The 22,730-nt window shown below is 36.2% G+C and overlaps 2 protein-coding genes across 5 annotated transcripts in view; one reads left to right on the forward strand and one right to left on the reverse strand.

The window, feature by feature from the left end:
* Positions 1–22,730, forward strand: part of LOC134529356 (potassium voltage-gated channel protein Shal) — a 536,371-nt gene that overhangs the window by 177,623 nt on the left and 336,018 nt on the right. The window lies entirely within an intron of this gene.
* On the reverse strand, positions 19,016–22,180 carry LOC134529357 (uncharacterized). The gene is made up of 2 exons (XM_063363339.1): positions 21,967–22,180; positions 19,016–20,204 (listed from the first exon to the last, which is right to left on the reverse strand). Exons 1-2 carry the CDS (start codon positions 21,973–21,975, stop codon positions 19,611–19,613), a joined length of 603 nt encoding a protein of 200 aa, XP_063219409.1. The 5' UTR covers positions 21,976–22,180; the 3' UTR covers positions 19,016–19,610.

A 22,730-nucleotide genomic window follows, 5' to 3' on the forward strand; every position in this document is an offset into this window, starting at 1 on the left:
ATTGGATTTGTACACAGTATTTTAAACTTTTAAGAGACAAAAGGTAACACATTTGATTAGTTTATGTAAGGTTATGCTAAGTTAGATTCAATTAAGGAGACTCAGAAATGTTCGTTTTGCTATTTTATGTGAGGTTATCACAATTAGGGTAATACTAGGAGATACAATCAGAGTAAATCAATCTATAGATAATGTGAGTAGTATGTAATAGGGGCTCCGGAAACTGGCTTCTGGATGTGGATTGTGATTGTTGGTCCGCCATCTTGGATTGTGACGTCACGTCGGTATCTTGGATGAACGTGACCTTGAACTTGACCTTGACCTTTGATCTTCAAAATTTGCCAAAATTTGCCAAAATTTTCCAAAATTTACCCAAAATTTCAATTTTTTTGAAAAAAAAATTCAACTAAAAAATCTCAAAAAATTTCACAATTCAAAAATTATGATTTCAAAAAACCTCCAAAGTCGTTTTGCCTTAGAAAGAACTCAAAATCCTAAAAACAGCCTCCGATAAGCCATTTCTAGGAATAAGGATTCCATGACCGCAATCTTGGATTGACGTAACAATTGCAAATTCCATTACGTCCGCCATCTTGAAAATCCGTAATTTTTATGTTAGAAGATCGAGAAAAAATTTAAAAATCATTAAAAAATTAATCAATCGAATTAAATCATAAAAATTTTTAAAAACACCATTGCACTTATCATTACGGTCGCCATCTTGGATTATATAAATGTCGCATGTTTCGATACGCCCTGCCATCTTGGTTGAGTACGATGTCATCCTTACACTTTACGTTACGACCGCCATATTGGATCCTATTAATGTTGCAATTATCATTATGGTTGCCATCTTTAAAATCTTTATTTATTATACGATTTTAATGAAAAAAAGTTCAAAATTCACAAAAAAAAAATATTAGAATACTGTATGATTAGATCGATTACCATCCTTGGTTCAAAACCGGTAAGAGCAAAAAATAAAAAAGACAGATCCTTCCTCCACAGAAGCCATCTACAGACTGACCTGCCACCAACAATACCAAGTTATATATAACGTCAGCTGGTATGAAGTTATGTCCACCATCTTGTCTTCGTCTGATGGAGACCACCATCTTGTTTTCGTCTGCTAGAGTGTGCTGATGGCATGTTAGTATAATTTTCTGTTCACCATACCTTTGACCACGACTGTTAGCATTGAACTTTGAACTTGATCTTGAACTTTGACCTTGACCTTGACCTTGACCCTGACCTTGAAATATGACCTTGACATTGAAATATGACTTGACCTTGAAATATGACCTTGACCTTGAAATTTGATTTTTACCTTGAAATTTGACCTTGACCATGAAATTTGACTTTTACTTTGACGACCATCATGGATCCGACATTTTGTGTTCAGTACATGCTACCAGGAGATACCACCTATTAGAGGTCATTGCCACCATCTTGTTTTCGTTTATGGTGCATCGAAAATGTGCTGCCTTTTTAATGGGAATCTTGGTACTCTTGTAAACATAAAAAACATGTTACGATGGATTAATTGAGTATAATTAGCTGTCGATGAAGAAGGTCGTGAGGTTCGGAAGTAACTGGTCTATCCGTCTGACATTGTTTATGAGCCGGCCTCGTGGTCCGAAGACGTTTGGTCTATATGTATGGATGGCTTTGTACGTGAACGGTTTAGAGGTTATTCTATGTATCAAAAACTAGACTTTCATGTTAGGCTTATCAGCAACGTATTTAATTCTTCTAACATTGTCGTATATTGTCTTGAGTTGTTTTTCGTAGAGTGAATGATTGATAAACTCCGCGAAAGGTAATGGAAATTAAAATATGGAATTTATTTAATATTTAGTTACACCTATCACTGGTCAAGAATCGAACCGAGAACAGGAATCCATAGATTCAATATGTAAATTAATAAGTGATTTTTTTCGGTGAATTTTGGAAACTTTCCCACATTTTTAGCTAAATAATTACATGATTTCAAGATGGCACCCAAATTTCAAGATGGCGCGGCACCTCAGTAATAATAAATGATTACTGCACTCTAGCGGGTAAGAATAAAACTAGCATGATGGTAATGATGGTAATGGTGGTAAGAGGAGTACACACACAAGATAGTGTCCACCAGCAGATGTAAACAAGATGGTGGCAATGACCTCTAAGAGGTGGTAGCTCCTGGTAGCATGTACTGAACACAAAATTTCGGATCCATGATGGTCGTCAAGGTAAAAATCAAATTTCAAGGTCAAGGTCAAATTTCAAGGTCAAAGCCAAATATCAAGGTCAAGGTCAAAGTTCAAGATCAAGTTCAAAGTTCAATGCCAACAGTCGTGGTCAAAGGTATGGTGAACAGAAAATTTTACTAACATGCCATCAGCACACTCTAGCAGACGAACACAAGATGATGGTCTCCAGCAGACGAAGACAAGATGGTGGACATAACTTCATACCAGCTGACGATATATATAACTTGGTATTGGTGGTGGCAGGTCAGTCTGTAGATGGCTTCTGTGGAGGAAGGATCTGTCGTTCTTTTTATTTTTTGCTCTTACCGGTTTTGAACCAAGGATGGGAATCGATCTTATCAATCAGTATTCTAATAAGTTAATTTTTTGGTGAATTTTGAACTTTTTTCATTAAAATCGTATAATAAATAAATATTTTAAAGATGGAGACCATAACGATAATTGCAAAATTAATAGGATCCAATATGGCGGTAGTAACGTAAAGTATAAGGATGACATCGTACTCAACCAAGATGTCGGGGCGTATCGAAACATGCAACATTTATATCCAAGATGGCGACAGTAACGATAAGTGCAATGGTGTTTTTATAGATTTTTATTATTTAATTCGATTGAATAATTTTTTAAATGATTTTTAAAATTTTTCCCGATCTTCTAACATAAAAATTACGGATTTTGAAGATGGCAGATGTAACGGAAATTGCAACGGTTACATCATAATCCACGATGGCGGTCATGGAATCCTAATTCCTATAAATGGCTTATCGGAGGCTGTAGACATGGAAGCTTAAGCCTTTTTTAGGATTTTGAGTTTTTTCTAAAGCAAAACGGCTTTTGCGATTTTTCGAAATCAAAATTTTTGAATTGTGGAACTTTTTGAGACTCGTTGGTTGAATTTTCTTTCCAAAAAAATTGAAATTTTGGCGAATTTTGAGGAATTTTGGGTAAATTTTGGAACATTTTGGAAATTTTTTTGCAAATTTTGAAGATCAAAGGTCAAGGTCAAAGGTCAAGTTAAAGTCCACGGTCATCCACGATGGCTGCCGTGACGTAACAATCCATGATGGCAGACCGACAATCACAATCCACAGCCAGAAGCCAGTTTCCGGAGCCCCTATTTCATACTACTAATGTGAGTACACTTTAGTCTTGACTGTATAGGAATTGTTAGTGTTATCAGTCTTCACTTGACAGCTTTATCTTTTTGAGAATATATTTAACTCGCATAGTCTAAACTAGGTGATTTTATAATTAATTTAGTTTTATTATGTAAAGGTGTGGTTTGCTATAGAGTATCCCACTCTTACGATTGCAGATACGATTGCAGAATGTGGATGTACATGGGTGCTTTTCTCTCTTTCTAACACACGCCGAATGCCGTTAGCACTGCCCTTGTTTCTTCGTGCGCTGTTTCCATATATCATACGAATTGTAAAGAGTAGCCTATGTTTAGGAAAAAGCATTTATGCATATTGAATAACATCGAAATACGCATCAGGCGAATTATATTGTGCATAATTAATGGAATTTAAGAGGCCGAAAAAAATTAAAAAAATGAACCTTTCTCATAGGGAACTGTTTTGAAGTATTCCAAAATGTATCACATAAAAAAATAACTTACAGGGGTATTTAATTCCGATTTTTTGTTAATAAATACTTGTTTAAGGACACCACCGAAAAAATCTTAAGACAAAAACGCGTCAAGTTTAAGTTATATGATTTTTTTTTTAAATACTAAAATGCACATCGTCAAAAATGACTCATCAAAAAATTTTCAGCGGGTAAGATTTTGCTATTAAAGCTGGATAGGAATCGAAAGCATGGACTTTGTTTTTAAAAGTAACACGATCTCAATTGCTTTTATAGTTATCATGGCTATAGCCGTGAAGACTTGTCTTATCAGCGCAAGAGCGCGCTGTTATAGAGGCTCGCTCGAAAAATGATTCGTAAGAGGAAACATGGGCATGTGTTTGGAGAAGTGGGGTTCTATCCTGCAAGAAATTTCAAAGATAGGGGGCGTCCATGAAATACGTGAGGTGTATTTCTTTTAATTTGTACCCCTCCCTACCCCTTGTTGAGATTTCGTGAGATGTAGTGGAAACTCCACTCCAAAGGGAGATTTACCCCATAATTTTTCAATAAATAAAATTATTTTCATGTATGTTCATGTATTTTGCTACATATCACCAAATACCTAAGCGTTAATACTGATGGAATAGAATGAGAAAAAAATAATACTATGTTTAAGATGCAGTACAACGAATTTATTTTAATTAATTAAAAGTAAAAATAAATTACGACACCACATAACCTAATTATTCACTCACTTCATGGACATTAATTTAATTATTCTAATGTAATGATAGGATACATGACGTCCATGTTTATTGGTATTATAGGAAGATAGTTATCAGAAGTATCTACATTCTCCCTGTGCATCCACTCCAGCCTATCGTCCACGGCGCACAGCAGATCTTCAGCCCGACGAGTAACTACACACTTTGGTCGAACCCTGACTACCGATACTCGCGGGATTGCATGCAACGCTGACCTGTGTTTTCTCAGCTTTACATGCGAAGCGATTTCTCAGAGTCGGTGTGGATAGTCTGATCATTTACCAAAAGAGATGGGCAGTAATAATCGTACGGAATAATAGCTCGCGTGTTTAGGATATACCGTAAGGCATTAACGAAGCAGGAACGGTGCGAACGACTTCCCATAGTGTTCGCCAGGCCTCGGCACAATCGGTTCTCCGGTCACTTGGATGATCGGATTAGGTGGAGGCATGAAACGTCCGCGAACCACAGTGTGCAGCGCACTCCTCAATGGCCCGCAGCAGTCGCGACTGTCACACTTGACCATCTGCAAATACAAATAAAATTATCAGTATAGATTACAGATTTATTGAGATGCATCTAATAGGAATTTTAGCATGAAGTACATATTTAATACCTGCAGCAAATACTGGCTTTCTCTGAAATGGTCTGCATACCATTGCTCATCGGTGAAGTCAGAAACTGAAGATTCGCTGTCCTCCGGATTTATGTATTCGACAACGACTTTGTGCCCGTCGATTTATATTGATCTTCATACTTCGGCCAGAACACCCTACTTTCTGAAAGTTCTCCCTTTCTAAGGTGGGATTAATAGTTTTATCGCTGTTATCTAAGTGAGATCTTTAAGATCACAATTAGCCATGTCATGTTTCAGCTCAAAGAAGCCATTCACCTTTATAATGAGTTAAAAGCACTTCTCCCTGAAGCAAAGGTAACTAAAAATATGCCATCTAAGGTGTACCCTTTAAAGTGATTTACATATTGTGGGATCACTTTAGGATAGTAGGAATATTCATCTGGCCCACCATCGCAAGAGAGAATAAGAATAGGCTTTGCTTTGCCTTCATTGTCCTTCACAGAATCTTTAAAAGTTTCACTAGACAATAGCCTACTTAAATCATCAGCGTGAGATGTCGCCGTGGACGAAGAGTGTTTGGCACTGCGGATAGCAATGTAAGTCGGCCCACTGTAAGTAACAGCTTCAGGGCGCCCCATGTCATTTGGTTTAATTTCAAAGTTAGCATACACATTTGGAATTAATTTATGTTGAGAATGATTCACGAAGTCATTATTTGGCAGAGAAACCTTATGCTCTACGTGCATGAACCATAGTGCATGTTTATTAGCTGCTGCTAGTCCAATGGGGACACGCACTTTATCATCCTGAGATAAATAGATCACGTTATCTGGACCGAGAATTCAAGTGACTGTCTCTGGACTGTCTCTGGTACCCTTATTGAATACACAAAAATTCAGCTCTGGTTGTGCTTTATGGTGATCGGCTTATGGGAGGCTAAGCTTTACGGGAATGGTTACAACATGCCTGTTCGACTTTGATGTGTTAATTTTAAATTGTCCGTGACGAGAAAATGTTACATAGCTACTTCAACCAGTCGCCCTGAATTAAACCTTGATGTAAATATGTTCCAAGAAACAAATTCGACTTACTTATCATCATCTATGGGTACAAGATCAGTTGGTGCAGAAGTTAAAAGATGTTCTTTAGCATAAGATGACGCAGAGGTCCTAGCCCGGCCAGCATTTACAATAGTTGAAAAACCTTTCCCTTGTATTCGAAATTTTTAAAATTACAGTAATAAATAACAATTTTGGTTTTATAATAATTTAGTAGACATATATTGTGTGCGAAAACAAAATTTTATGCGTTATTTTCGATTTGACATATCCCTGAAAGTAGTACAAGAATGTATTTTTTGCTGCTGGAGTCGGGAGTGTGCAGCATGGAGCGAGTCAATGATGAACCACCCTAATGTCACGGCGGCCATCTTGGATAACCTTGACATTTAACCTTGACCTTTTACCTATATCTTGAACTTTGACCTTGGACTTTGACCTTGACCTTGACCTCGAAATTGATCGAATTTTTACTGATCTTCACCTTTTACCTTTGACCTTGTAAAATTTGACCTTTAACTTGAACTTTGACATCAGTCACCATCTTGGATTCTGCCATCTTGACATCAGTGCTCTATTCCCCGAATGTTGGGCTTTTCGTTATGGTCACACTCTTGAATTCTAATAACATGTCCGCCATATTGGATCTGATGTCACAGCACCTTTTTAAGATTCTGATGACACAGCTGCCATCTTAGAATCGAACTTACTACTCCCTATTGTTGCAATTTTTGTTATATTCGCCATCTTGAAAATCTGTATTTTTTACTCTATAAATACGGGAAAAAATATAATTTAACAAAAAATCAATCAATACAATTTTAATAAACACTTTCCACAATATTCGATTTGAATGTTCCAATCTTTAATGTTGCAATTATAGTTACGACCACCATTTAAAAAATCAATAAATATAATAAAATTTTAACAGTAAAATTAATTGATAAAAAATTAAATTAATCAAATTTAAATAAAAACTTGTCTTACATCATAGAGTTTAGGTCCTCGATTCAAACTCGGCGAGGTAATTTGATTAAAAATGGCGGTGGATCCTTCCTCCACGGAAGCCACCGATAGGCTAACCTCCCACCACTAATGGCTAGGCAGATATTAAACCAGCCATCTTGTTGTCACCTGGTGGAGGTCACCATTTCATTTTCGTCTGCTGGAGGTCACTGTCGCCACATAGTTTAATTTTTACCTGATAGAGCTCAGTAGTATTTACTACCCTGGCTTCTGCCATCGTGTCAGCCATCTTGTCCACCATTATTACAAATTTTTGTTAATTGTAAGCTAGAAATTCGAAGAAAATTCAAAAATGCATAAAAAATTTGTTAAAATAATGATTAATTGAATCAATATCCTTCATTGGTTTACGCCTCATCTGTTGCAATTAAATAATTTGATTAAAATTACCAAAAAATGACAGTTCTAAAAAAACTAACAAAATTACAAATAAAAATGTATAACAGAAATTATACAAGTACAAAAAACAAGAATATTGCAAGCGTTTCTCGATGTCTACAGTCTTCTTGAAAGGCGAAGTGAGTCCTTTGCATGTCTGGACATGTTTTTTCAGGGCATATCCACTTACAGTACATTAACCAGCCACATCCAATCAGTAACCAGTCACATCCAGTAGGTGGCAAGGCACATAAAGTTGGGGATCAGGCATGTCTATTCAGGGGCCAGGCAAGTAATTTGTGACCAGCCACGTCTTGATGCATGTCAGTCGATTCGCCAGGCATGCATGTCCAGTCGGTTGGTTAGGCTAACACGCCCTGTTGGTGGCAAGATACGCCACGTCGGTGGCCAGAAACATCTATGCAGTAACCAGGAATGCATGCCCAGTAGGTGGCCAAAACCACCTACAATTGGTAGCCAGTCGCATCCTGAAGGGGGTCAGAAACATCCAGTCAGTAGCGAAGATGTATTTTTCGTCGATAGGTACTCGGCGAACATTTTAAACTGTTAATGTACAAAATCATGTGCATAAGCCATGCGTCTCTGCACAAAGAGATAATTTTGTTCGATACTCGAAAAACAGTCTAAACAGGTCATGTCCAGTGTTTGGCATATAGACCAGACGTGTCAAAAACCAGGAGGCCAATCATTTCCTGAGTACAGATTTAAAGATGCTCATTCAATAAAAGGAAGCACATTCCTTAAAAAAGAAGCACATTAAAAAAATTAAGTACATATGAAAAAACATTCAAAAAAGGTAGCACATTTGAAAGCACTTTCAAAAAAGTAAATACATTTGAAAGCACATTAAAAAAAGGAAGGACATTTTGAAGCATGTTTAGTAAAAGGAAGGACTTTTGGAAGCACACTTAAAAAGGAAGCACATTTGGAATTCCATTCAGAAACTGAAGCACATATGATATAACATTTAAAAAAGGAATTGGGAGCACGTTTAGAAAAAGGAAGGACATTTGCAAGCACATTTAAAAATTGAAGCACATTTGGAAGCATTTTTAAGAAAAAGAAAGCACATTTCGAAGCACATTAAGAAAAAAAAACACATTTGGAAGGACATTAAATAAGGAAGCACATTTGGAAGCACATTAGCCAAAAAAGAAGTATATTTGGATGCACATTCCAAAAACGATAGCACATTTAACGAAAAGGACTCACATTTCTACGAATATACAACATGGTAGGATACGATTTTATCGGAGGGATACGACATCATAGCAGAGATACGATCTCACCACAGGGCAGCCATCTCCTCATAGGAATACGTTCTAGTCACAGGGATACATCCTCATGAGTGATATCCGATAATATAGGCTTGACTATGTACATTTAACGAAAAAGAAGTATATTTTCACGAACATTCAATTTAGTATAATGCGATCGTCAATTTACTGTAGGCTTCAATGCCTCCAAAAGTCTTTGGCTCCAAACATCATTGGCTTAAAATGTCTTTGGATCAAACAGTCTTTAGCTCCAAATGACACTGTCTCCAAAAATATTTGCCTCCAAAAGTCGTTGACTCCAAAAGTCATTGGCTCCAAAAGTCATTGGCTCCAAATGTCGTTGGTTCCAAGAGTGTGTGGCTCTAACAGTCTTTGGTTCCAAAAGTCATTGGCTCTAACAGTCATTGGGTCCAAAAGTCATTGTCTCTAGCTGTATTTGGCCTAACTACTCCAGTAACTTTTGTGTAAAAGGCAATTTGGCTACGAAGTTACGAGGCTACGAGGCTACAGGACTAAAAGACTACGAAACATTGAGTATACGAGCATACGAGTCTACAAGGCTGCAACTGGCTACAATTGATCCATTCAGCAGTGAGAGTTAATTTATCTCATGCAAATCATTTTTTGCAATTATTATTCCTGATTCTTACAAAAAGTTGGCGCCACATGCTGTGTTGAACAGACAGTCGCGCTTTCATGTGGTACGCTGGATGCTCACTCACGATCGCAAGAGAAGGAGGGCTTCGCTATACATCAAGGAGAAGGGAATTCGTCTCACATGTCAATATTTCTTACCTGTCTCAAGCCATAGTAATCGTCTAAGTAATACATCTCTTCGTTTTATATGTTGTACAAGCATTCGCTCTTTCATGTGGGATGCGGGATGATCACTCACAATCTCAAGAAAAGGAATGCTTCGCTACACATCAAGGAGAAGGAAATTTGTCTCACATGTCAATGTTTCTCAGCTGTCTCCACTCATAGTAATCGTCTAAGTAATGATCCCCTTCGTTTGCCATGATGTACAGACACCCGTTCTTAATGTGGGATGGGGGATGCTCACTCACGATCGCAAGAGAAGATGGGCTTCGCTAGAGATCAAGGAGAAGTTCGTCTTACATGGTAGTGTTTACCAGCTTTTTAAAGGCATAGTTTTCGACTGAGTTATGAATATTTTTGCCTGAATTCCACCTGAAAATTATTTAAGTGCTGGTTTAGTAACAAAAATTCACTAATGTAACTCAGAATAAAATTGTATGCCTAATTAAGCAAAAAATATATATACAGAGATTTATATCTCAGAAATAACCACACACACTCGTTGAACATAAGAAGAAGTCTCGCCATGAATAACCAGGAACACATAGAGAAAACCAACAAAAGCATCGCCATGAATGACCAAAAAACTTTCGATGTACCAATAAAATATTATAAGGAATAAGCAGGAGCACATGGATCAAACCAACAACATTTTAAAATGAATAATCAGGAGCACACAGATAAAACTTACGCTCTATTTCTTAAATCAAGATCAGTAAATCACAAAAAAGAAAAAAATTAAGAAAAATAAAAAATAAAAAAACTTAGTTGTGAACTTCTATGATTCCAAATGTGCTTCATTTTTTTTTTTTTTTTTAATGCGCTTCCGAATGTACTTCCTGTTTCTAATGTGCTTCCAAATGTGCTTCAATTTTTAACGCGCTTCCTTTTTGAAAAAATAAGCTTCCTTTTTTAATGTGCATAGATAAATATGTACTTAAATCATAATTGGCTTCATGGTTCAGAGACGTCTGGTCTATACGCCAGACATTGAAAATGAACTGTTTAAAATGTTGGTGGAGTATTGAAAATATTATCTGCTGGTGCAGATACGCTTGGTTTTTGCACATGATTTTGTACATGAACTTTTTAAAATGTTCGCCGAGTATTAACGAAAAAAACCTCTCCTATACTGACTTGATATTTCTGACCCCCTACAGGAAGCGACTGGCTACCAACTGGAGGTGGTATGACCACCTACTGGACATGCAATCCTGGTTACTGCATAGACATGTCTGGCCACCGACGTGGCGTGCCTTGCCACCGACTGGCGTGTTAGCCTGACCAACGGACTGGACATACCTGCCTGGCCAACCGACTGACGTGCATAGCTTACATCAAGATGTTGATGGTCACCAATTACGTGCCTGGCCACTGAATAGACATGCCTTACCACCAACTTTATATGTCATGACACCTACTGGACGTATTGGACGTTCTTAGCCATTCATTGATGTGACTGGCGACTGATTGGACGTGGCTATATAATCGACTGTCATATGGATATCCCTGAAAACACAATATGTCAACGCATACAAAGGACTCGCTTCGCCTTCTAAGTGGACGCCGAGAAGCGCTTGTAATTTACTTTATTTTGTAATTGCAGAATTTTTGTAATTACTTGATTATTTGTAATTTTGTTGTTTTTCTCGAACAATTAATTTTTTGGTAATTTAATTAATTTACCTTTTGTTTGCATCAAGCAATGTGTGAACAAAGTACAGATTTCGATCAAATCAATCAAAATTTCACAAGTGATTATTTAAATGGTTTTTTGGAACTTTTTTCCGAATTTATAGCTTAAAATGTACCTACAGAATTTCAAAATGACGACCAAATGGTTTACAATATGGCGGACACCACGGCAATAAAATGCTGTTGCTCTCTATCGGGCTAAATTAAACTAATATGGTTACAACACACTTCAGTAGACGAAAATGAGGTGGTGACCTCCACCAGACGACAACAAGATTGTTGACCTAAGATGGCTGCCATGACGTCATGCTGGCTTACATTATATCTGCCTTGGCATTACTGGTGGAAGGTCAGTCTGCCGGTGGCTTCCATGGAGGAAGGATCTGTCACCCTTTTTTAATGGAATGACCTCGCCCAAGTTCGAACCGAGGACTCCGAATTCCATGACATAAGTGCGTTTTAAATTATAATTGAATTAAATTTTTTTATAAATGTTAAAAATTTTCCAGTCAAAATAGGATAATATTTTGGATTTTCAAGATTGCAGCAGTAACGAAATTTGCAACATCAGGGAGAGGGGTGTTGGATTCCAAGATGGCAGCTGTGTCATCAGAATCTATAAAAGTGGTTGGGACATCAGATATAAGATGGCGGACATGTTATTAGAATTCAATATGGTGACCGTAACGAAAATTGCAAATTTCGGGGATTTGGACGCTTCATGTTAAGATGGCGAAATCCAAGATGGCGACTGATGTCAAAGATCAAGGTCAAAGATCGAGGTCAAGGTAAAAGTTCAATGTCCAGGATAAGGTCAAGGCCAAAGACAAAGTCAAGGCCAATGTTCAAGGTCAAAGTTCAAAGTCAAGGTCAAAGTTAAAGGTTAAGGTCAATGTTAAATGTCAGGGTCAAAGGTCATAGGTCAAGGTCATAATTTATCCAAGTTGGCCATGGCGTCAGGGTGGTCGGTCATTGATCCGCTACAAGCTGCACACTCGGTCTCCAGCAACAGGGAAGACATTCCTATACTTCTCCTGAAAAGTTTACTGTTCCACTGATATTTAATGTCATTGAACCTTTTATACGTACCTTGCTGATAAAAGACAACACTGTTTGTAGCTTCCTCTGAACCGTGTCATTCTGCAGCTTATAAAATTCTTGATTTATATGACATCTCAAAACATTTTTATTGTGAAGTTGAGCTTTGTGCCTCCTTCCACAATTGATTAATTTGTTGCTGGCACGTTTGATTCGTCTTGTCGGCATGCCGCTTAACGTATGTATTGTAACAGTTTTGATATAATTCATGTTGAACACATCGGTTCATGCATTACGGATATCACGACTGTCTCACTGACTGACACGCATAGCGTTTTGTATTGTTCGTTGAACGAGTTTAAACGGCGCAGCGGGGAATTCCCCGAACTGAATATCTACTTGTGCGCCACGTGACTCATTTCGGAGAATCCCAGGCATAGCATATATTTACTAGTACTGTCTATAGCCGAGATTGCTTTTGTAACACAAAATCAATATCTTCCAAGCTCACACTCTTAGTTTTTCTTTTCTTTTAGAAACTCTGTTTTTTTATTTATTCTCGAAATAATAAAAACTTTAGTAGCCATGAAATTTTTTTAGGGCAAAATAGAATACCCAAAAAAATTAAAATCATAAATTTAATGATTTTTTATTATCTGTAATAATAAAGTATACATTTTGAATTGAAATGTTAATGTGAAAATTTCCCTTTAAATGAGATATGATTGAGATTTTGAGCTCACGTAATAAATGGATGCCCCCTAAAGGATGCTATTTCCTTCGACAGGCATTTCTGAAAACCATCCTGTCAGTTAATGTAATGTCTAACTACCAAGTGGCGGGTTGTGTCCGGTGACTCGTTATATTTACACTTTTGTCGCGTTATTTATTCACATTTGTGATTTTATTTTCTGCCTTTATGTACACTACATACATGTAAATTATGGATGGTGGAAAACTGAAAAGAAAATACATTGTTAGGCTAAGAGGGAGGAACGTAAGATTGTTTTGAAAGTTTTGAATTTTCTTTTAAAAAAAATCATGTGTTCGAAGAATGCTTAATTTTGGTAGCCTAGTTACGGTGTATTTGGTTAGACCATGACATATTAACATGATTTTAGAAAGGTTTTATTAATTTTTTACACTGCACAAATCAGCAGATAAGATTAAGGCAATGGCATCTCTTAAGATAATGGTTTGCTCCAATCTACTTAGGTGAAAACTTAAAGCTCATAAACCTATGGATTTCGCCACATGAACATGAAGTATTAGTGATCCTGACTCATGGATTGCTGCAAGTAACATCATATAAGCTTTGGCTAAATTTTTCTAGGCTGTAGAAGGAATTGGCTTTTTTAATGAATAAACAGTCTGGTTATGTTAGATAATATTACACTTATTTCATCTATGATTTAGATCATGTTTATTGGACTAATATATTACGATGCATTCGTTTAGATTTTACTGCGATATGAAAAATCATATAAAATAATATGCTAGGTTTAGACTAGACTTGGGTATTGGGTTATATAACATGAGGTTTTTGTATGGTAAAATATATATGATAAAAAGATCTTGATAAGTAAACTTACATAAAGTAGGTTGTGGTAGTTTACATTTGATGTCATTTCAGTGCTACAGTATTATAAGTGTATAAAGCCTAAATTTAAAAAAATACTCTTGGTTGCTTTAGGTAACATAACATTAGGTTAGGTAGTGCTGAGTTAGGTTTTGGTTGGATCTGATTTGACTATCTTAAGCAAGGTAACATTGGGTAACATTGGATTACGAGTTATTTTGAGCTTTGTCCGTTTAGGCTGTGTTATACTGTTTTAGAATGTGTTTTGTAGGCGTATTCAGTTCTATCCCAATCAGTAAGAATGCGTATGTGAACATGATTGCTAAAGGCAGCGAAGAATAAAATTGAACCTGCAAATCGGGTACACAAAAGGAAATAGTGCCAAAAATCTCACAGGCTAATTTGTGATGACAATATAATAATGCACAATACTTACACGTTATAAAATTTTACTAAATTTTTTATTTTGAACAATTTCTGTAACTTACATTTTCATGGTTTACTCAGCACTCCGTGTTGTTTACAGGCGGCACTTACTGTTTTCGCCTGACTAATCCTAAATGCATATTATCGCTGCAGATGCAGGGACCTCATATGTATATTTTTGAGGATGTTATAATTTTTATCATATAAAATCAACGTAAAATCCCGAATGAGATGTAGTAAACACATGTTATAATAACTAAATTTTGTAGGAATACAAACTAAAAAAATGCTGGGAAATAATATTTTTAATATGCAATTATTTTTACATGCGGGCAAGACCTACCGATTTTGAAACACGAAGCTTTGCATCTGCCACAAAGCTATTACTATCTGTATTAAGGCCAAAACAAATCTTGGGCTTAATTACATAATAACTTTGATAAAATGAAAACGTTTAAGTGGTTTATGTTTTTATTTCCGCGCGTTTGCACAGAAACTAGAAAAGTTCGTACTTTTGGGTAAAGTTACCTAGTTAAAAAATATTCGAGATGATTTGTTAAAATATTGTTTTCATTTTTTAATCTTAGTACCAGTATCATGTATAAACACAAATATTTGAATATGGTGACTTAAAATTTAAAAACATAAATTAAAAAATAATAATTTACACAAAAGTCACGTGCTTGAACGCCTTACACGGGTATACGAGGACGGTACTAGTCTACGGGAATCATTTAAATTTTGCTGTAAAAACGTAGGTTGTTTCAATAAGTATGTGAAAAACAATTGGCCTATTTCTATCTGAGTATTTTATTAAAAAAAATAAATTAACAATTTCTAAGAAATTTTTTTACAGACAGAAAAACAATGTTTGACAGGTATAGTTATACTTAATATGAGCGTAGACATACTTCTCACAAGACCACTGCCCAGCCGGGAAGCACTGATGACAATATCCTAAGAGCACAACTATAAATTTAGGACAATAAATCTGTCCCCCCATAAAAATTATTACTGAAAAACCTTTAAAACCATTATAATTTTGACATCAACGTGTATTCCGAATCATAGCATAGTATTTCGCACTGCATTGTATTCATACGATTACATTACGCCCTTCGAATCTAATAGTATTTATTTCTCCTCTTTTACAGATTACATCACACCTGATAACCCACATGTGTGACAAGCTGGGGTGAGTGGCATACCTGTTTCTTGACATGGACTTACTGACTTAACAGTACAGAAAACTATAGGAAGCATGTCCACTTTTTAATAAAAAAAAACAGTCGTCTCTCGAACAACGAACTTCCATGACAGAGAATTATCATAGATTAACAAAACATATCAACGTATGATTTCTAGGTTCATATAAAGAAGTTGCCACACAATAATACACATAATTAGCTTTCTTTGAAAACACATCTTTCCTTCAAGACGGTTTCCTATGATGCTGAACATATCCAAACTTTTTATAGACAACTAACAATCAACAATAACATTATTCCATGTATTATAAAGTTAACGTTTTCGATTCAGTAAACTTAAACTTTGATTGCTTAAAATAGCAACTCTTACACAACTTTACATTATGAAATATTATGGTAGCCTAACCTATCTTGATACAGCCTTACTTAAACTTATATTTTATTGATTTTTTTAAACACATGGTGTCCTCTAACCCACCCTTAACTGAGATAATTTTACATAATCGAGAAAAACTAACATTATTTCTATTCACTTATATGAGCCTGACTAAACACAAGCTCGTGTAAACTAAGTAAATGTAACCTAAGGTATCATGACTAATTATAACACATAATACACAGTTTAATATAACTGTAGCATTTATGTATTAACTTGATGTACTCAAACACAACACTACCTAGCCAAAACTAACGTAACCTCAGGCCCACTCAGAATCCTGTGTTAAAGTATAACGAGTAATTTGTTATTTAAAAAGTATATATGCCGATCCAAAGACATTACAAAGGGGAACATTTTTATGTTGCCCAATCACGGACAAGCGCGTGAAAGAAGATATGGGATACGCATTTGATGTGCGTGCAGCGGCCTCAGTCCCCAGTCGACCTGAATTGCCGTGCCATGCCTGGTCAAGTTGTGCAAGTAAGAAGCGATACCCGTGGCAATGGAGTGTGGGCTTTGTTGCCTATTTTGCGCACTTGCTCGTGACTGGCCGTATTCAGGTCATTCTCTCTCGAATTTGGTGCGCTGTGCACCTGCGCTCATTGGCCATTCCCTGAGTTCGGTGTATCGTATAGCGACTCGAACGAAGGAATGGAAAATTCCTAACATCCGGTAGATTCCTATTATTTGATTCGCATAGATAGCGCATAAAACACAAACATGTTTGTCAGCTTGACAAATGCAAGTTACCATCATTTATCATTAAATGAAATGCAACATATGCATCGGGCCACTGTAATTAAGATTTTCTTACTTTCCATGTCTAAGTTTTTGCATTAAAATGTTAACTGATTCCAGCCATTATAGTTTTACTTCTTCTCAGATGATTTGAAATTTACGGCGGAGTTTTTATTCAAAACTTACGTGAATCTTATAATGTGTTTGTTGAAAAATCGTTGGTTACTTGTTACTGGTAAACTCTGTGGTTTTCCTGAAGGGAGGGTAAAGTAAGATCTTTAAACAGGGTTCCTTAAAATGTTCTTTTAAGCTTAAACCAATCGTAGTCGGTTAATGCTTTGACTTTTATGTTTTTGCACCAAGCATACCTACAATCACTGTACATATACTTTATTTCAAAAATAATAATTTATACATTTGAAAACATATTCAGGTTCTGAACACTTTGGGTCTGCAGCATTTGTGATTACCAAAAGTGCACGTGCTCATTAGGTTAGAAAGTTACTATATAATTTGATTAAAAAATCCTGTATGAATTTACGTAGGAGTCTGTGCCACTCAGAGACCTCTATAACCTTAGAGGTTATTTGTTTTAGTTCACCACCGTACTCAAACACGTGGAGAAAACCTTAATCTCAATGCAAAATGAACGTATCTCTAATTTAATATATTCATAACTTTTTGATGTGTAACAGTACTGATAATAAGTAAAGGTGTCTTTAGTTCGACTACACTTTGAATATTCTAGGCAAGACTAAGGATACTGGGATATTGCTAATACTTATCTAATTGAAGCTTTGGAGATTTTACACATTTTCAATTACAGCAATATTAGCTATGACGGGGAAAATGGTATGCCCAGGAACAAAAACATTTTGAGATAAAGACTATGAAGTAGTGGAATATTTGCTGCATTGTTGAAGAGTCATCCGTGAGTGTACTTTAATTATTATCGTTTACGTTCTGAAACACAAATCAACGCTTCATATGAGTAAGGTGTGGATAACATTTTGCAACATAATTTATACAAAAATAAACGATTTATATGTCCAAAACGGCTACTTTAAAAAAGAAACGATTAACATGTCCATAAAGACTGTCCTCTTAACTTGTAAGTGATGAAGGCCTTCATTATGTATTTGCCCGTTGTCATTTATTATGCCATTGTACCGACCTCTACTGTGTACCAACGTGTGTGTATGTCTTATTCATTTTAGTTTGTATTGGTGCAAACATTGGGCTATTAAAATACACTGCGTTATTAAGTAACGTGCAAACTGCAAATGGTTTTCATAGGAGATTATTATTTCATTTGGCAGACACAGATTTGTACAACGGATTTGAAGCTTTAGATATATCTAGTTTCAATATATTAATAATTTATATTAAGCGGCCATATATAAATTTCAGACTCAGTTTTGTTTATATTTATTTTATCTTATGAGATTATTACCATTTCTTCTTAAAGAATCTGCACTTAAATGGGTGCTTCATACCGTCACACATAGGCTTAAAGGGGGAGATAGAATCCCAAAGAAGCCATGTTAATTTCAAAGTTTTTATTCCAAAAGAATTTTTTTTTATCTTTTTGTATTGAAAGATTCCTCTTTTGGGTCACAAATTACGATGTTCACGATGAACACAATATAGTTCATAACAGTTATTGTTGTTCCCAAAATTGAGTTCAACAATAACCGTCAATTACTCCACAGGGTTAACCATTTTTATACAGACATTATTTACTTCAGGAACTTCAGGCATTTAATTAAATTATATACAATGCTTATCAAATCAAATTATGAATTTTAGTCTTGTCGGGGTACAGGTATCTTACGCGCGACCCTCTTCACATGAGTGTGACGCAATAGCGATCACATGAGCATGACGCAGTAGCGATCACAGCCACCGAGGACACGTCGCTATTTGCAGTAGACATTTAGCAGTAGACAAAGACGAAGAGGATAAAAGAACTCACAGCACCCCTCATTATTACGCTACTGGACAAATATGATTTTCTGCTTTGTTTTAGCTGACGGAAAGAACGTACAAGCTCACGCCAGCCTAAAGGCGTGTATTCACAGTGCGAGGCTGCTCGCTGCGAATGCCTCGCGCCATCTGCCTCAGGGTGAGGCATACGCTCTTCAGCTAGTTTGTAACCACGAACGCTCACTGCGAGCACGCGAACCACCCGCATTCGTAGTGAAGGCAGTATGCAACATGTCTCTTGGTTCTAGAAATGTGCAAGTTGCTGCCGCTGCTTATATTGTGATGGCGACGATTATTGGAAAAAAACAACGGAAAAAGCGACGTAAGCGTTGGTGGGTCAAAAAGTTGTATCAAACTCGGTTAGAATATGGGAACAGACTCCTAGAAGACGTGAGATTTGAAGAAGACGTGCCAAATTTCTTGCGAATGTCCAAGCAAGATTTTGACCATTTACTTACATTGATAGAGCCTGCCGTGAAAAAACGTGACACGTACATGCGACGTGCTATTACCACCAAGGAAAGATTAGCTCTTACTCTGAGATTCTTAGCTACTGGAGATTCATTTACAAGTTTGCAATACCTCTTTCGTATATCCAAACAACCAATATCTGTGATTGTTCCAGAAGTATGTGATGCACTGATTGAAGCCCTAAGGGACTACATAAAGGTAAGAAAACAATTTAGGTACTTCAAAAGATCAATATATTGTAATGTTTAACAATGTAGCTTGCATATTACAACATTTCATGTTATTATCTTTCGTCAGTCAGGTAGTGTAGTAAAGTGTCTTCTTGTTGAGGAGGCCTTGATTCAATTTCAAGTACAGCATCGGAAGGTGGAGGCGTAGGAGTTGGATGGTAGGTACTTCCAGACGAACGCTGTGTGGGCGTACTGAAAGAACTGTAGTACCCATAAGTATTAAGGACGTTGTGATTGGGGGTAAATTCTCCAATATCTGCTCTGAACAACACATCTGATATTGCCCTCTTCACATGAGGTAAAGTGTTGGAGTCATATTTCCTCAGTTCACTTGCTACATGCATTCCAAAGGTTTCATAGTGGTCAGTAGGAGTAGCCGATGTCTTTTTCAAAATGGAGTATGCATCAAGTAGCATTTCATTTTGTGCGTTGTCAGCATCATTACGACGTTTTCTTTTCCTAGCTTGGGAAATGTTAGAAGTAGGCGCCGTCGCTGTACTCGTAGACGCCGCCGTTGCAGTTACAGACGCCATTGTTGTATTTGTAGACGCCGGTGGTTCATCTTCGACCGTTGCGGGTTCATCGACAATAGATTCATCATTGTATGATTCTTCTCGATTTTCCTCAGGACCCCTTTGCGTATTAGCCTGTAACCAAAAAAAAAATTGTAAATACAATGTTGGATAGGGTGCGGCAGAATGAACTCCCCGATTAGCAAAGCTAATAAGGAATAGTCTAATTAAAATAAAGTATAATTTTTTAAACTCAAGAGCACATAATATAATGCTTTTACATGTTTTGGTTCTATTCAAGTCATTATACTATTACATCTATGATTCTGCAATAATTTGCTTCCAAAACGTCTTTCTTCCCTGCTATTGTTAATGGTGAAAGCTGTGTACTGTTCCAAAGGGTCTCTTCTCCATATGGCCAAAACAAACATGGCTGTTGAAGAAATGTAGCTTTTTACATAAACAAAACGTCCTCTTTGTCATTACGGCTTCCATGTTGAATTGTTATGCTTTACGTATTAAGTGATTCAACGTGACCTTTGTCCTCTGTTTACAATGCCAAAATGTCTCTTATCCTCATTATATACTTTTACAAAACGTCTCTCGTCCTATTTACTTGTACAAAATGTCCTATGTCCAACCTATTTTTTCCTTTTACACTCACAGTTTTGAGCGTAATACATTATCACTGTAAATATAAACAGTATTACAACCTATGTCAATGTTGTTCATGATTTAAATGTTACCAGGATCTAAATTATTTTCTAATACGTTTTGTGTGATTATCCACAAGTTTTGCGACATGGACAAGGGACATATTGGAATTGGTCTACTCAAATACTACCCACTAGCAGGTATCCCTGTTCTTTTAAATTGATAATGTATTTTTTTTTTTTAGGTACCCTCTTCTAATGAAGAATGGTTAGCTGTAGCAAAGGAATTCGAAGAAAGGTGGAACTTCCCTCATGTTATAGGTGCAATGGATGGGAAATATGTCCAGCTTCAAGCACCATGGAACAGTGGAACTGAGTATTACAATTACAAGGGTTTCTTTAGTATTGTGCTCTTTGCATTAGTTGATGCCAACTACAATTTTTTGTATGTTGATGTTGGCTGCCCTGGTAGATTTTCAGATGGAGGCGTTTTCAAACATACCCAATTGTACAAAAAGTTAGAAAACAAGGAACTGAACATACCGAAACCAAAAGCAGTGCAAATTCCTTATAGTATTAACGTTCCTTATTTCTTATTAGGTGATCAAGCATTTGAGTTAAATGAATATACTATGACACCATTTAAAGGTACTCCACCAGTTGGTTCTATTGAAAGAATTTTTAACTACCGCCTATCCAGAGGACGTAGGGTCGTAGAGAATGCTTTTGGAGTAGCTAGTTCTGCATTTCGGGTTTTGAGAAAACCAATACTACTACAACCCGAGAAGGCTAAGAAAGTAGTTTTAGTAGTTGTATATTTACACAATTTTTTGCGAAAACGATCTATCACAAATCCTATCTACACACCGCCTGGTTTCTTAGACAGAGAAGAAAATGGTCAACTTATTCCAGGTACATGGAGAAACAACAATGAATACGGTGGCTTGATCCCAATTGGACAGACACCTCGAAGAGCAAATCTAACATCCAAAAAAATCCGAACCCATCTGGCTGAGCACTTTGCCACTAATGGCTCAATTCCATGGCAAAATGACTATTAATGTTTCCCGGGAACATGGAAGACCAACAAGGAATCCGGTGGCTTGAAAAAATATGAACCATCTGTCTGAGGACTTTGCCACTAATGGCTCAATTCTATAGCAAAATAACTACCTATTAATGTGTGTTGTTACATCCTTATTTTGTAAGCTTCAACTACAGAAATGTTTTGTAAATGTACTTACATTCTCCATTGTATCGAATGTGTCATTTGGCGTGTCCTTATCAGAAAGAAAGTCAAACAATGTATATCCAAACCATTGTGACTTGTAAACATCTCCTTGGCCTGTAACATTAAAACCTCAATTACGTTCTTGCCAATTTAACTTCCAAAATACATTGTATTATACAGTACACTAAATGATAACAAAACATCTGATCCTGTCATTTGAGTTTTTAACCAATTCAACTCACTCACTTACAAAATTTTAGAGAATTTGTTGAAAAACGTTTCTTAGGCATAAGTTTAAATCTAATTTCAGGTGATCAATGCTTATTATTTTAATCGATTACATAATACTGCTGGTAATTCACATAAAGTCTAACGAGCTCTTTTGATTAATGTTTTAAAAAGTTAATGGGCTACCACCACTCCCTTCCTACCCTAACCAAATAATTATATTTGGTTTTTCTTTTTACGAAAATAATGAGTTATGTTGAATGTCATAGAAAATGCAGGACTTAATAAATAAGCGCACTCACGGTATTGGGAACAATGTCAAGACCAATTAATAAATAAATATAAAAATGAATTTTGTAACTATTCTGGATAAAATAAAGTTTTCATTCAGTTCTGTTCCTTCATTTTACTTGTGTATCTAATATACATTTTTCTGTCATTCAAAATTTTAAAAAAGATAGTGTGATTGATATCTACGGCAAGTTGAAAGCAAATGAGGGGAAAAAAAATATTCTAATAGGTTGACCTTTAACACATGTTTTTCTACAC

Source organism: Bacillus rossius, chromosome 2 (assembly GCF_032445375.1).
Source record: "Bacillus rossius redtenbacheri isolate Brsri chromosome 2, Brsri_v3, whole genome shotgun sequence".
NCBI lineage: Eukaryota > Metazoa > Arthropoda > Insecta > Phasmatodea > Bacillidae > Bacillus > Bacillus rossius.